The 12,925-nt window shown below is 45.6% G+C and overlaps 1 protein-coding gene across 2 annotated transcripts in view; it reads left to right on the plus strand.

Annotated features, from left to right (window-relative positions):
• Window positions 1-12,925, plus strand: part of TOGARAM2 (TOG array regulator of axonemal microtubules 2) — a 109,346-nt gene that overhangs the window by 29,662 nt on the left and 66,759 nt on the right. For both annotated transcript variants that reach the window (XM_040351861.1, XM_040351860.1), the window contains exon 2: window positions 12,826-12,920. In XM_040351861.1, coding sequence (XP_040207795.1) covers window positions 12,869-12,920 — 52 coding nt within the window. In that variant the 5' untranslated portion in view covers window positions 12,826-12,868. The remainder of the gene's footprint in view (window positions 1-12,825; window positions 12,921-12,925) is intronic.

Below are 12,925 nucleotides of genomic sequence, written 5' to 3' on the forward strand. Positions count from 1 at the left end.
ATTGATCAGACGGGAGAGAGAGAGATACAAAGTAACATTGTTTATAAACATTGATCAGACAGGAGATAGAGAGATACAAAGTAACATTGTTTATAAACATTGATCAGACGGGAGATAGAGAGATACAAAGTAACATTGTTTATAAACATTGATCAGACGGGAGATAGAGAGATACAAAGTAACATTGTTTATAAACATTGATCAGACAGGAGATAGAGAGATACAAAGTAACATTGTTTATAAACATTGATCAGACACGAGATAGAGAGATACAAAGTAACATTGTTTATAAACATTGATCAGACGGGAGATAGAGATACAAAGTAACATTGTTTATAAACATTGATCAGACGGGAGATAGAGAGATACAAAGTAACATTGTTTATAAACATTGATCAGACGGGAGATAGAGATACAAAGTAACATTGTTTATAAACATTGATCATACGGGAGATAGAGAGATACAAAGTAACATTGTTTATAAACATTGATCAGACGGGAGATAGAGAGATACAAAGTAACATTGTTTATAAACATTGATCAGACAGGAGATAGAGAGATACAAAGTAACATTGTTTATAAACATTGATCAGACGGAGAGATAGAGAGATACAAAGTAACATTGTTTATAAACATTGATCAGACGGGAGATAGAGAGATGAAAAGTAACATTGTTTATAAACATTGATCAGACGGGAGATAGAGAGATACAAAGTAACATTGTTTATAAACATTGATCAGACGGGAGATAGAGAGATACAAAGTAACATTGTTTATAAACATTGATCAGATGGAGAGATAGAGAGATACAAAGTAACATTGTTTATAAACATTGATCAGACGGGAGATAGAGAGATGAAAAGTAACATTGTTTATAAACATTGATCAGACGGGAGATAGAGAGATACAAAGTAACATTGTTTATAAACATTGATCAGACGGGAGATAGAGAGATACAAAGTAACATTGTTTATAAACATTGATCAGACGGGAGATAGAGAGATGAAAAGTAACATTGTTTATAAACATTGATCAGACGGAGAGATAGAGAGATACAAAGTAACATTGTTTATAAACATTGATCAGACGGAGAGATAGAGAGATACAAAGTAACATTGTTTATAAACATTGATCAGACGGGGAGATAGAGATACAAAGTAACATTGTTTATAAACATTGATCAGACGGGAGATAGAGAGATACAAAGTAACATTGTTTATAAACATTGATAAGACAGGAGATAGAGAGATACAAAGTAACATTGTTTATAAACATTGATCAGACGGGAGAGAGAGATACAAAGTAACATTGTTTATAAACATTGATCAGACGGGAGATAGAGAGATACAAAGTAACATTGTTTATAAACATTGATCAGACGGGAGAGAGAGAGATACAAAGTAACATTGTTTATAAACATTGATAAGACAGGAGATAGAGAGATACAAAGTAACATTGTTTATAAACATTGATCAGACAGGAGAGAGAGATACAAAGTAACATTGTTTATAAACATTGATCAGACGGGAGATAGAGAGATACAAAGTAACATTGTTTATAAACATTGATAAGACAGGAGATAGAGAGATACAAAGTAACATTGTTTATAAACATTGATCAGACGGGAGAGAGAGATACAAAGTAACATTGTTTATAAACATTGATCAGACGGGAGATAGAGAGATACAAAGTAACATTGTTTATAAACATTGATCAGACGGGAGAGAGAGAGATACAAAGTAACATTGTTTATAAACATTGATAAGACAGGAGATAGAGAGATACAAAGTAACATTGTTTATAAACATTGATCAGACGGGAGAGAGAGATACAAAGTAACATTGTTTATAAACATTGATCAGACGGGAGATAGAGAGATACAAAGTAACATTGTTTATAAACATTGATCAGACGGGAGAGAGAGAGATACAAAGTAACATTGTTTATAAACATTGATCAGACGGGAGATAGAGAGATACAAAGTAACATTGTTTATAAACATTGATCAGACGGGAGAGAGAGATACAAAGTAACATTGTTTATAAACATTGATCAGACGGGAGATAGAGAGATACAAAGTAACATTGTTTATAAACATTGATCAGACGGGAGAGAGAGAGATACAAAGTAACATTGTTTATAAACATTGATCAGACGGGAGATAGAGAGATACAAAGTAACATTGTTTATAAACATTGATCAGACGGGGAGAGAGATACAAAGTAACATTGTTTATAAACATTGATCAGACGGGAGATAATGTTTTCTTTTGTCTCATTAACCCTTAAGCTGGCCGTGGATTTGTTTTTTTCATTCTGCCAGGGGGCTGAACATAAAACCGCCCAGACTCCTCCCTCCACACAAGTGAGATGATGGAGGAGTTCCCCTCGCTGTCGGAATACACGGGGCGGTGGCTGCAGCCACTCATCCTCAAAAGTTTTCCAACATTCCCATTGGACAAAAGTGTAAGGCCGGTCCGGTGTCGCTGATCTCACGTCGGTGGTGTGACCTCAGACAGTCCCGCGCATGTTCTCAGGGGATATCCGATTGGGTGAGTCGGAGACCCCGCCCCGGACCTCTGTGGTGTTCTCCGGGATCAGCCCGGGTTTGGTGACCCGAGTGTTACTATTCCGCATTCCAGCTTTTCCAACCCGCCTCATTACCCGGCTTCCCGGCACCATGGAATGATGTTTATTAGCACCGTGTCACAGCTGGTGTTTGTATCTCTTTTATATAATAATAAGGAGATGATATTTCCTCTGGGGGGGGGGGGAGGGGAGGGGAGGAATCCGCCGGCGTTCTCATTATATCTCCCCCAGGAGACGATGGGACACAAAACATGTGATAATTATTCTGATCTTCCCGTTTCATCAGCAGCCGAGTTCTCTGGTGGCATTTCAGATTTGTTTATAAGCCAAATACCCAATGGGGTTCATCCTAACAGAAATGGGGAGGGGCCTAACATGAATATTGGACTTACAGGGAATGTACAGGATTGGTGACACCGGATTCCTCCACGTGTGTGCTAAGAAACAGGGACCTAGTGCTGGGCTTTCCTACTAGAGACCCCTGAAAGCATGGAACCCCCCCCCCCCAGATCATGTATGTGTGGCCAGGGGGACCCCCAGATCATGTATGTGTGGCCAGGGGGACCCCCAGATCATGTATGTGTGGCCAGGAGAACCCCCAGATCATACATGTGTGGCCAGGGGAACCCCCAGATCATGTATGTGCGGCCAGGGGGACCCCCAGATCATGCATGTGTGGCCAGGGGGACCCCCAGATCATACATGTGTGGCAAGGGGAACCCCCAGATCATGTATGTGTGGCCAGGGAACCCCCAGATCATACATGTGTGGCCAGGGGGACCCCCAGATCATACATGTGTGGCCAGGGGAACCCCCAGATCATGTATGTGTGGCCAGGAGAACCCCCAGATCATACATGTGTGGCCAGGGGGACCCCCAGATCATACATGTGTGGCCAGGGGAACCCCCAGATCATGTATGTGTGGCCAGGAGAACCCCCAGATCATGCATGTGTGGCCAGGAGAACCCCCAGATCATGTATGTGTGGCCAGGAGAACCCCCAGATCAGGTATGTGTGGCCAGGGAACCCCCAGATCAGGTATGTGTGGCCAGGAGAACCCCCAGATCAGGTATGTGTGGCCAGGGAACCCCCAGATCAGGTATGTGTGGCCAGGGAACCCCCAGATCATGTATGTGTGGCCAGGAGAACCCCCAGATCATGTATGTGTGGCCAGGAGAACCCCCAGATCAGGTATGTGTGGCCAGGGAACCCCCAGATCAGGTATGTGTGGCCAGGAGAACCCCCAGATCAGGAATGTGTGGCCAGGGAACCCCCAGATCATGTATGTGTGGCCAGGAGAACCCCCAGATCAGGTATGTGTGGCCAGGGAACCCCCAGATCAGGTATGTGTGGCCAGGGAACCCCCAGATCATGTATGTGTGGCCAGGAGAACCCCCAGATCATGCATGGGGTACAGGGATGGTTAGTGTTGGGGTTACAGGGAGGGTTGGTGTTGGGATTACAGGGAGGATTAGTGTTGGGGTTACAGGGAGGGTTAGTGTTGGGGTTACAGGGAGGATTAGTGTTGGGATTACAGGGAGGGTTAGTGTTGGGATTACAGGGAGGGTTAGTGTTGGGATTACAGGGAGGGTTAGTGTTGGGGTTACAGGGAGGGTTAGTGTTGGGGTTACAGGGAAGGTTAGTGTTGAGGTTACAGGGAGGGTTAGTGTTGGGATTACAGGGAGGATTAGTGTTGGGATTACAGGGAGGGTAGTGTTGGGATTACAGGGAGGGTTAGTGTTGGGATTACAGGGGGATTAGTGTTGGGGTTACAGGGATGGTTAGTGTTGGGATTACAGGGGGGATTAGTGTTGGGGTTACAGGGAGGGTTAGTGTTGGGATTACAGGGGGGATTAGTGTTGGGATTACAGGGGGGATTAGTGTTGGGATTACAGGGGGGATTAGTGTTGGGGTTACAGGGAGGGTTAGTGTTGGGGTTACAGCGGGATTAGTGTTGGGGTTACAGGGAAGGTTAGTGTTGAGGTTACAGTGAGGGTTAGTGTTGGGGTTACAGGGAGGGTTAGTGTTGGGATTACAGGGAGGGTTAGTGTTGGGATTACAGGGAGGGTTAGTGTTGGGGTTACAGGGGGGTTAGTGTTGGGATTACAGGGAGGATTAGTGTTGGGATTACAGGGAAGGTTAGTGTTGGGATTACAGGGAAGGTTAGTGTTGGGGTTACAGGGAGGGTTAGTGTTGGGGTTACAGGGAGGGTTAGTGTTGGGATTACAGGGGGGGTTAGTGTTGGAATTACAGGGGGATTAGTGTTGGGATTACAGGGAGGATTAGTGTTGGGGTTACAGGGAGAATTAGTGTTGGGGTTACAGGGAGGATTAGTGTTGGGATTACAGGGGGGGTTAGTGTTGGGATTACAGGGAGGATTAGTGATGGGATTACAGGGAGGGTTAGTGTTAGGGTTACAGGGAGGATTAGTGTTGGGATTACAAGGGGGATTAGTGTTGGGATTACAGGGAGGGTTAGTGTTGGGGTTACAGGGAGGATTAGTGTTGGGATTACAGGGGGGGTTAGTGTTGGGATTACAGGGGGGATTAGTGTTGGGATTACAGGGGGGGTTAGTGTTGGGATTACAGGGGGGATTAGTGTTGGGATTACAGGGAGGGTTAGTGTTGGGGTTACAGGGAGGGTTAGTGTTGGGATTACAGGGAGGGTTGGTGTTGGGGTTACAGGGAGGGTTAGTGTTGGGATTACAGGGAGGGTTAGTGTTGGGATTACAGGGGGGGTTGGTGTTGGGGTTACAGGGAGGGTTAGTGTTGGGATTACAGGGAGGATTAGTGTTGGGATTACAGGGAGGGTTAGTGTTGGGATTACAGGGAGGGTTAGTGTTGGGATTACAGGGAGGGTTAGTGTTGGGATTACAGGGAGGGTTAGTGTTGGGGTTACAGGGAGGGTTAGTGTTGGGATTACAGGGAGGGTTGGTGTTGGGGTTACAGGGAGGGTTAGTGTTGGGATTACAGGGAGGATTGGTGTTGGGATTACAGGGGGGGTTAGTGTTGGGATTACAGGGAGGGTTAGTGTTGGGATTACAGGGAAGGTTAATGTTGGGATTACAGGGAGGGTTAGTGTTGGGGTTACAGGGGGGGTTAGTGTTGGGGTTACAGGGAGGGTTAGTGTTGGGATTACAGGGGGGGTTAGTGTTGGGGTTACAGGGAGGGTTAGTGTTGGGGTTACAGGGAGGAATAGTGTTGGGTTACAGGGAGGATTTGTGTTGGGATTACAGGGAGGATTAGTGTTGGGGTTACAGGGAGGATTAGTGTTGGGATTACAGGGAGGATTAGTGTTGGGATTACAGGGAGGGTTGGTGTTGGGATTACAGGGAGGATTAGTGTTGGGGTTACAGGGAGGGTTAGTGTTGGGATTACAGGGAGGATTAGTGTTGGGATTACAGGGAGGGTTAGTGTTGGGGTTACAGGGAGGGTTAGTGTTGGGGTTACAGGGAGGATTAGTGTTGGGATTACAGGGAGGGTTAGTGTTGGGATTACAGGGGGGGTTAGTGTTGGGGTTACAGGGGGGATTAGTGTTGGGGTTACAGGGAGGATTAGTGTTGGGGTTACAGGGAGGATTAGTGTTGGGGTTACAGGGAGGGTTAGTGTTGGGGTTACAGGGAGGGTTAGTGTTGGGGTTACAGGGAGGGTTAGTGTTGGGGTTACATGGAGGGTTGGTGTCGGGGTTACAGGGAAGGTTAGTGTTGGGATTACAGGGAAGGTTAGTGTTGGGATTACAGGGAGGGTTAGTGTTGGGATTACAGGGAGGGTTAGTGTTGGGATTACAGGGAGGGTTAGTGTTGGGATTACAGGGAGGGTTAGTGTTGGGATTACAGGGAGGGTTAGTGTTGGGATTACAGGGAGGATTAGTGTTGGGGTTACAGGGAGGGTTAGTGTTGGGATTACAGGGAGGGTTAGTGTTGGGATTACAGGGAGGGTTAGTGTTGGGGTTACAGGGAAGGTTAGTGTTGGGATTACAGGGAAGGTTAGTGTTGGGATTACAGGGAGGGTTAGTGTTGGGATTACAGGGAGGGTTAGTGTTGGGATTACAGGGAGGGTTAGTGTTGGGATTACAGGGAGGGTTAGTGTTGGGATTACAGGGAGGGTTAGTGTCGGGATTACAGGGAGGGTTAGTGTCGGGATTACAGGGAGGGTTAGTGTCGGGATTACAGGGAGGGTTAGTGTTGGGGTTACAGGGAGGGTTGGTGTTGGGGTTACAGGGAGGGTTAGTGTTGGGATTACAGGGGGGATTAGTGTTGGGGTTACAGGGAGGGTTAGTGTTGGGGTTACAGGGAGGGTTAGTGTTGGGATTACAGGGAGGATTAGTGTTGGGGTTACAGGGAAGGTTAGTGTTGGGATTACAGGGAAGGTTAGTGTTGGGATTACAGGGAGGGTTAGTGTTGGGGTTACAGGGAGGGTTAGTGTTGGGGTTACAGGGAGGGTTAGTGTTGGGATTACAGGGAGGGTTAGTGTTGGGATTACAGGGAGGGTTAGTGTTGGGATTACAGGGGGGTTAGTGTTGGGGTTACAGGGAGGGTTAGTGTTGGGGTTACAGGGAGGGTTAGTGTTGGGATTACAGGGAAGGTTAGTGTTGGGGTTACAGGGAGGATTAGTGTTGGGATTACAGGGAGGATTAGTGTTCGGGTTACAGGGGGGTTAGTGTTGGGATTACAGGGAGGGTTGGTGTTGGGATTACAGGCAGGATTAGTGTTGGGATTACAGGGAGGATTAGTGTTGGGATTACAGGGAGGGTTAGTGTTGGGGTCACTGAGGGGTTAGTGTCGGGATTACAGGGAGGGTTAGTGTTGGGGTCACTGAGGGGTTAGTGTTGGGGTTACAGGGAGGGTTAGTGTTGGGGTCACTGAGGGGTTAGTGTTGGGGTTACAGGGGGGATTAGTGTTGGGGTTACAGGGAGGGTTAGTGTTGGGATTACAGGGAGGGTTAGTGTTGGGGTTACAGGGAGGGTTGGTGTTGGGGTTACAGGGAGGGTTAGTGTTGGGATTACAGGGGGGGTTAGTGTTGGGGTTACAGGGAGGGTTAGTGTTGGGATTACAGGGAGGGTTAGTGTTGGGATTACAGGGAAGGTTAGTGTTGGGGTCACTGAGGGGTTAGTGTTGGGATTACAGGGAGGGTTAGTGTTGGGGTTACAGGGAGGGGTTAGTGTTGGGATTACAGGGAGGGTTAGTGTTGGGATTACAGGGGGGGTTAGTGTTGGGGTTACAGGGGGGGTTAGTGTTGGGGTTACAGGGAGGGTTAGTGTTGGGGTCACTGAGGGGTTAGTGTTGGGGTTACAGGGAGGGTTAGTGTTGGGGTCACTGAGGGGTTAGTGTTGGGGTTACAGGGGGGATTAGTGTTGGGGTTACAGGGAAGGTTAGTGTTGGGGTTACAGGGGGGGTTAGTGTTGGGGTTACAGGGAGGGTTAGTGTTGGGGTCACTGAGGGGTTAGTGTTGGGGTTACAGGGGGGATTAGTGTTGGGGTTACAGGGAGGGTTAGTGTTGGGGTTACAGGGAAGGTTAGTGTTGGGGTCACTGAGGGGTTAGTGTTGGGGTTACAGGGAGGGTTAGTGTTGGGGTCACTGAGGGGTTAGTGTTGGGGTTACAGGGGGGATTAGTGTTGGGGTTACAGGGAAGGTTAGTGTTGGGGTTACAGGGGGGGTTAGTGTTGGGGTTACAGGGAGGGTTAGTGTTGGGGTCACTGAGGGGTTAGTGTTGGGGTTACAGGGGGGATTAGTGTTGGGGTTACAGGGAAGGTTAGTGTTGGGGTTACAGGGGGGGTTAGTGTTGGGGTTACAGGGAGGGTTAGTGTTGGGGTCACTGAGGGGTTAGTGTTGGGGTTACAGGGAGGGTTAGTGTTGGGGTCACTGAGGGGTTAGTGTTGGGGTTACAGGGGGGATTAGTGTTGGGGTTACAGGGAGGGTTAGTGTTGGGGTCACTGAGGGGTTAGTGTTGGGGTTACAGGGGGATTAGTGTTGGGGTTACAGGGAGGGTTAGTGTTGGGGTTACAGAGAGGGTTAGTGTTGGGGTTACAGGGAGGGTTAGTGTTGGGGTCACTGAGGGGTTAGTGTTGGGGTTACAGGGAGGGTTAGTGTTGGGGTCACTGAGGGGTTAGTGTTGGGGTTACAGGGGGGATTAGTGTTGGGGTTACAGGGAAGGTTAGTGTTGGGGTTACAGGGGGGGTTAGTGTTGGGGTTACAGGGAGGGTTAGTGTTGGGGTCACTGAGGGGTTAGTGTTGGGGTTACAGGGAGGGTTAGTGTTGGGGTCACTGAGGGGTTAGTGTTGGGGTTACAGGGGGGATTAGTGTTTGGGTTACAGGGAGGGTTAGTGTTGGGGTTACAGGGAGGGTTAGTGTTGGGGTTACAGGGAAGGTTAGTGTTGGGGTCACTGAGGGGTTAGTGTTGGGGTCACTGAGGGGTTAGTGTTGGGGTCACTGAGGGGTTAGTGTTGGGGTCACTGAGGGGTTAGTGTTGGGGTCACTGAGGGGTTAGTGTTAGGATTACAGGGAGGGTTAGTGTTGGGGTCACTGAGGGGTTAGTGTTGGGGTCACTGAGGGGTTAGTGTTGGGGTCACTGAGGGGTTAGTGTTGGGGTTCCAGGCAGAGTAAATGAAGGCGGCTCAGTTGGGGGGGGGAGGGGCGTGACCCTCATCATTGAAAACTCTCGTCTGTGATCTTCCAGTTCTGGGGCCCGATATCTCGCATTGCTTTGTAGACAGATAATAGTCCTTCCTGCACATCGCCCCCTGGGGGTGAGAGGAGAGATGACGCAATATAGAAGGCGGATTGCTGAACACTCCTTAGCAGCCGGCGCAGTGATGGAAAATTCTTCTCTATCGATGTCACGTGACCATCCAGACTCTTCACAATATTTACTGACGCCGTCTCATTAAGTTGGGCCTTTGTTCCGGGGATTGGAGGGAATTCACCGCCGTACCGTATACATCCAAAGGGAAATGGATTGCTTGGGGGAGGGGGAGGGGTAACTGTAAACTGAGTAAGGCCTTGTACACACGATCAGTCCATCCGATGAAGCTGACTGATGGTCCGTCGCGCCTACACACCATCAGTTAAAAAAACGATCGTGTCAGAACGTGGTGACGTAAAACACAACGACGTGCTGAAAAAAACGAAGTTCAATGCTTCCGAGCATGCGTCGACTTGATTCTGAGCATGCGCGGGTTTTTAACCGATGGTTGTGCCTACTAACGATCGGTTTTGACCTATCGGTTACCAGTCCATCGGTTAATTTTAAAACAAGTTGGCTTTTTTTTTAACCACTTCCGGACCGACGCATGTATTTGTACGTCCACAGAATGGCACTACAGGCAAATGGGCGTACATGTACGTCCTTGCCTTCTAGCGGGTGGGGGGTCCGATCGGGACCCCCCCCCCCCGCTACATGCTGCGGTCGGATTCCCGCGGGGAGCGATCCGGTACGACTAGCCGCCCCCTTGCGATCGCTCCCCGGAGCTGAAGAACGGGGAGAGATGTATGTAAACACGGCTTCCCCGTGCTTCACTGTGGCGGCGCATCGATCGAGTGATCCCTTTTATAGGGAGACACAATCAATGACGTCATTCCTACAGCCACACCCCCCTACAGTTGTAAACACACACTAGGTGAACCCTAACTCCTACAGCGCCCCCTGTGGTTAACTCCCAAACTGCAACTGTCATGATCACAGTAATCAGTGCAATTTAAATGCATTTTTTTGCTGTGAAAATGACAATGGTCCCAAAAATGTGTCAAAATTGTCCGAAGTGTCCGCCATAATGTCGCAGTCATGAAAAAAATCGCTGATCGCCGCCATTGGTAGTAAAAATAAATAATAAAAAAAAAATGCAATAAAACCATCCCCTATTTTGTAAACGCTGTAAATTTTGCGCAAACAACCGATAAACGCTTATTACAATTTTTTTTCCCAAAAATAGGTAGAATAATACGTATCGGCCTAAACTGAGGAAAAAAACATTTTATATATGTTTTTGGGGGATATTTATTATAGCAAAAAGTAAAAAATATTGAATTTTTTTCAAAATTGTCACTTTATTTTTGTTTATAGCGCAAAAAATAAAAAACGCAGAGGTGATCAAATACCACCAAAATAAAGCTCTATTTGTGGGGAAAAAAGGACGCCAATTTTGCTTGGGAGCCACGTCGCACAACCGCGCAATTGTCTGTTAAAGCGACGCAGTGCCGAATCGCAAAACCCGGCCTGGGCATTTAGCTGCCTAAAGGACCGGGGCTTAAGTGGTTAACCGATGGATAAATAACCTATGGGGCCCACACACGATCGGTTTTGATCGATGAAAACGGTCCATCAGACCATTCTCATCGGTTTAACTGATCGTGTGCCTAACATTATGGTTTGGCTCATTGATTGATTGATTTGATTTGATTGGTTCATTGAAAGCGACCAAAGAGTACATTAGAAGGGAAGAAGTAGATCCCCGATATGTGTGACATGAGATCGGAGTCTGTAGGGATTGGAGACGTGATCCGGGTGTGGAGACCAATCAGGAGAAGTCTTGTATCTGATGTAATAATCAATAATCCCGCAGATCTCTCCGACACGCACTCTTCCTCTTAGCAGACACTTCAATAGAGATTTCCTAATCACATCGAAGTGCAAATCTCCAGAGATAATCCTCAAAGCGTATAGATATATACAGATATAGAGATACAGATATAGAGAGATACAGATATACAGATATATAGATATAGAGATATACAGATATAGAGATATACAGATATAGAGATATATAGAGATATACAGATATAGAGAGATATACAGATATATAGAGATACAGATATATATACACAGATATATAGAGATATACAGATATAGAGAGATATATATAGATATAGAGATATATAGAGATATACAGATATATATACAGATATAGACAGATATGTAGAGATATACAGATATAGAGATATACAGATATATAGAGATATATACAGATATAGAGAGATATATATAGATATACAGATATAGAGATATACAGATATACAGATATATAGAGGTATACAGATATATAGAGATATATACAGATATAGAGAGATATATACAGATATAGAGAGATATATAGAGATATACAGATATAGAGATATACAGATATATAGAGATATACAGATATATAGAGATATACAGATATATAGAGATACAGATATATAGAGATATATACAGATATAGAGAGAGATACAGATATAGAGAGATATAGAGAAATATACAGATATAGAGAGAGATACAGATATAGAGAGATATAGAGAAATATACAGATATAGAGATATAGATATACAGATATAGAGATATACAGATATACAGATATAGAGATATATACAGATATAGAGAGATATAGAGAAATATACAGATATAGAGATATAGATATACAGATATAGAGATATATACAGATATAGAGAAATATAGAGATATAGATATACAGATATAGAGAAATATACAGATGAAGAATCTCTTCCTAAGCCGGAAATTTGAAACGGAAATCCTGGAAAATATTTACAAAACATTTCCTAATTTCCGTTACATAAGAGCGTAGTCCTCAAAGTTGAGATCAATGTAACTGATAGCAGTCAGCACAGGTAGAGAAGACAGGAAGTTATCAGGTCACATGATTTCTGGAAGGATCAATGGGAACAGATCAGTGGAATATATAAAATATAATAACAGACCGGAATGGAAGGCATTAGAGAAGAGAAAAAAAGAGCGGAGGGCGCACCGACCTAGTGTGATACTGATAAAATGAATTTATTCAAATATTAAAATCAATAGTTATACTCACAAAATTGGAGTTAAAATCAGGCTTTAAAATGAGTACAGCAGATGTCCAGCAACATCAGTGGAACACGAATAATCGTTTGAACCAATAGTCAATGTTACAGCTGACGCGTTTCAGGGGCGTACCCCTTTCTTCAGAGCTTAGTGGTCTGCAGTGCCTCTCCTTTATAGTTCTATGAATTCCCACGATTCTGAGGAGGGCTGCAAGACTCTAGAAGATAACTTTTAATTGAACTGCACCATCTCATAGCCCTTCCCGAAAATGCCAGAGCGCAGGAGATTTGTTTTTGTATATAGGCATTAGAGAAGATGATTGTTGGGGTTTCTCATACATCGGAATGTTGGGGGTGACTGGTCCCCCCCCCCTCTCTGGGCTGTATAGCTTTCTTCTATATACCTGATAATGACATCATGGTGACCCCTCCCCCATCTTTTCCCTTTACAGGAATTTATGGAAGGACACAATAAAAGGAAGAACTCCGCTGGCGATGACAGGAAGTCCCACACCCTCCAGAATGACCCACAATGATTATACTGCAGGTAAC

The sequence above is a fragment of the Rana temporaria genome, chromosome 4 (assembly GCF_905171775.1).
Source record: "Rana temporaria chromosome 4, aRanTem1.1, whole genome shotgun sequence".
Lineage (NCBI taxonomy): Eukaryota > Metazoa > Chordata > Amphibia > Anura > Ranidae > Rana > Rana temporaria.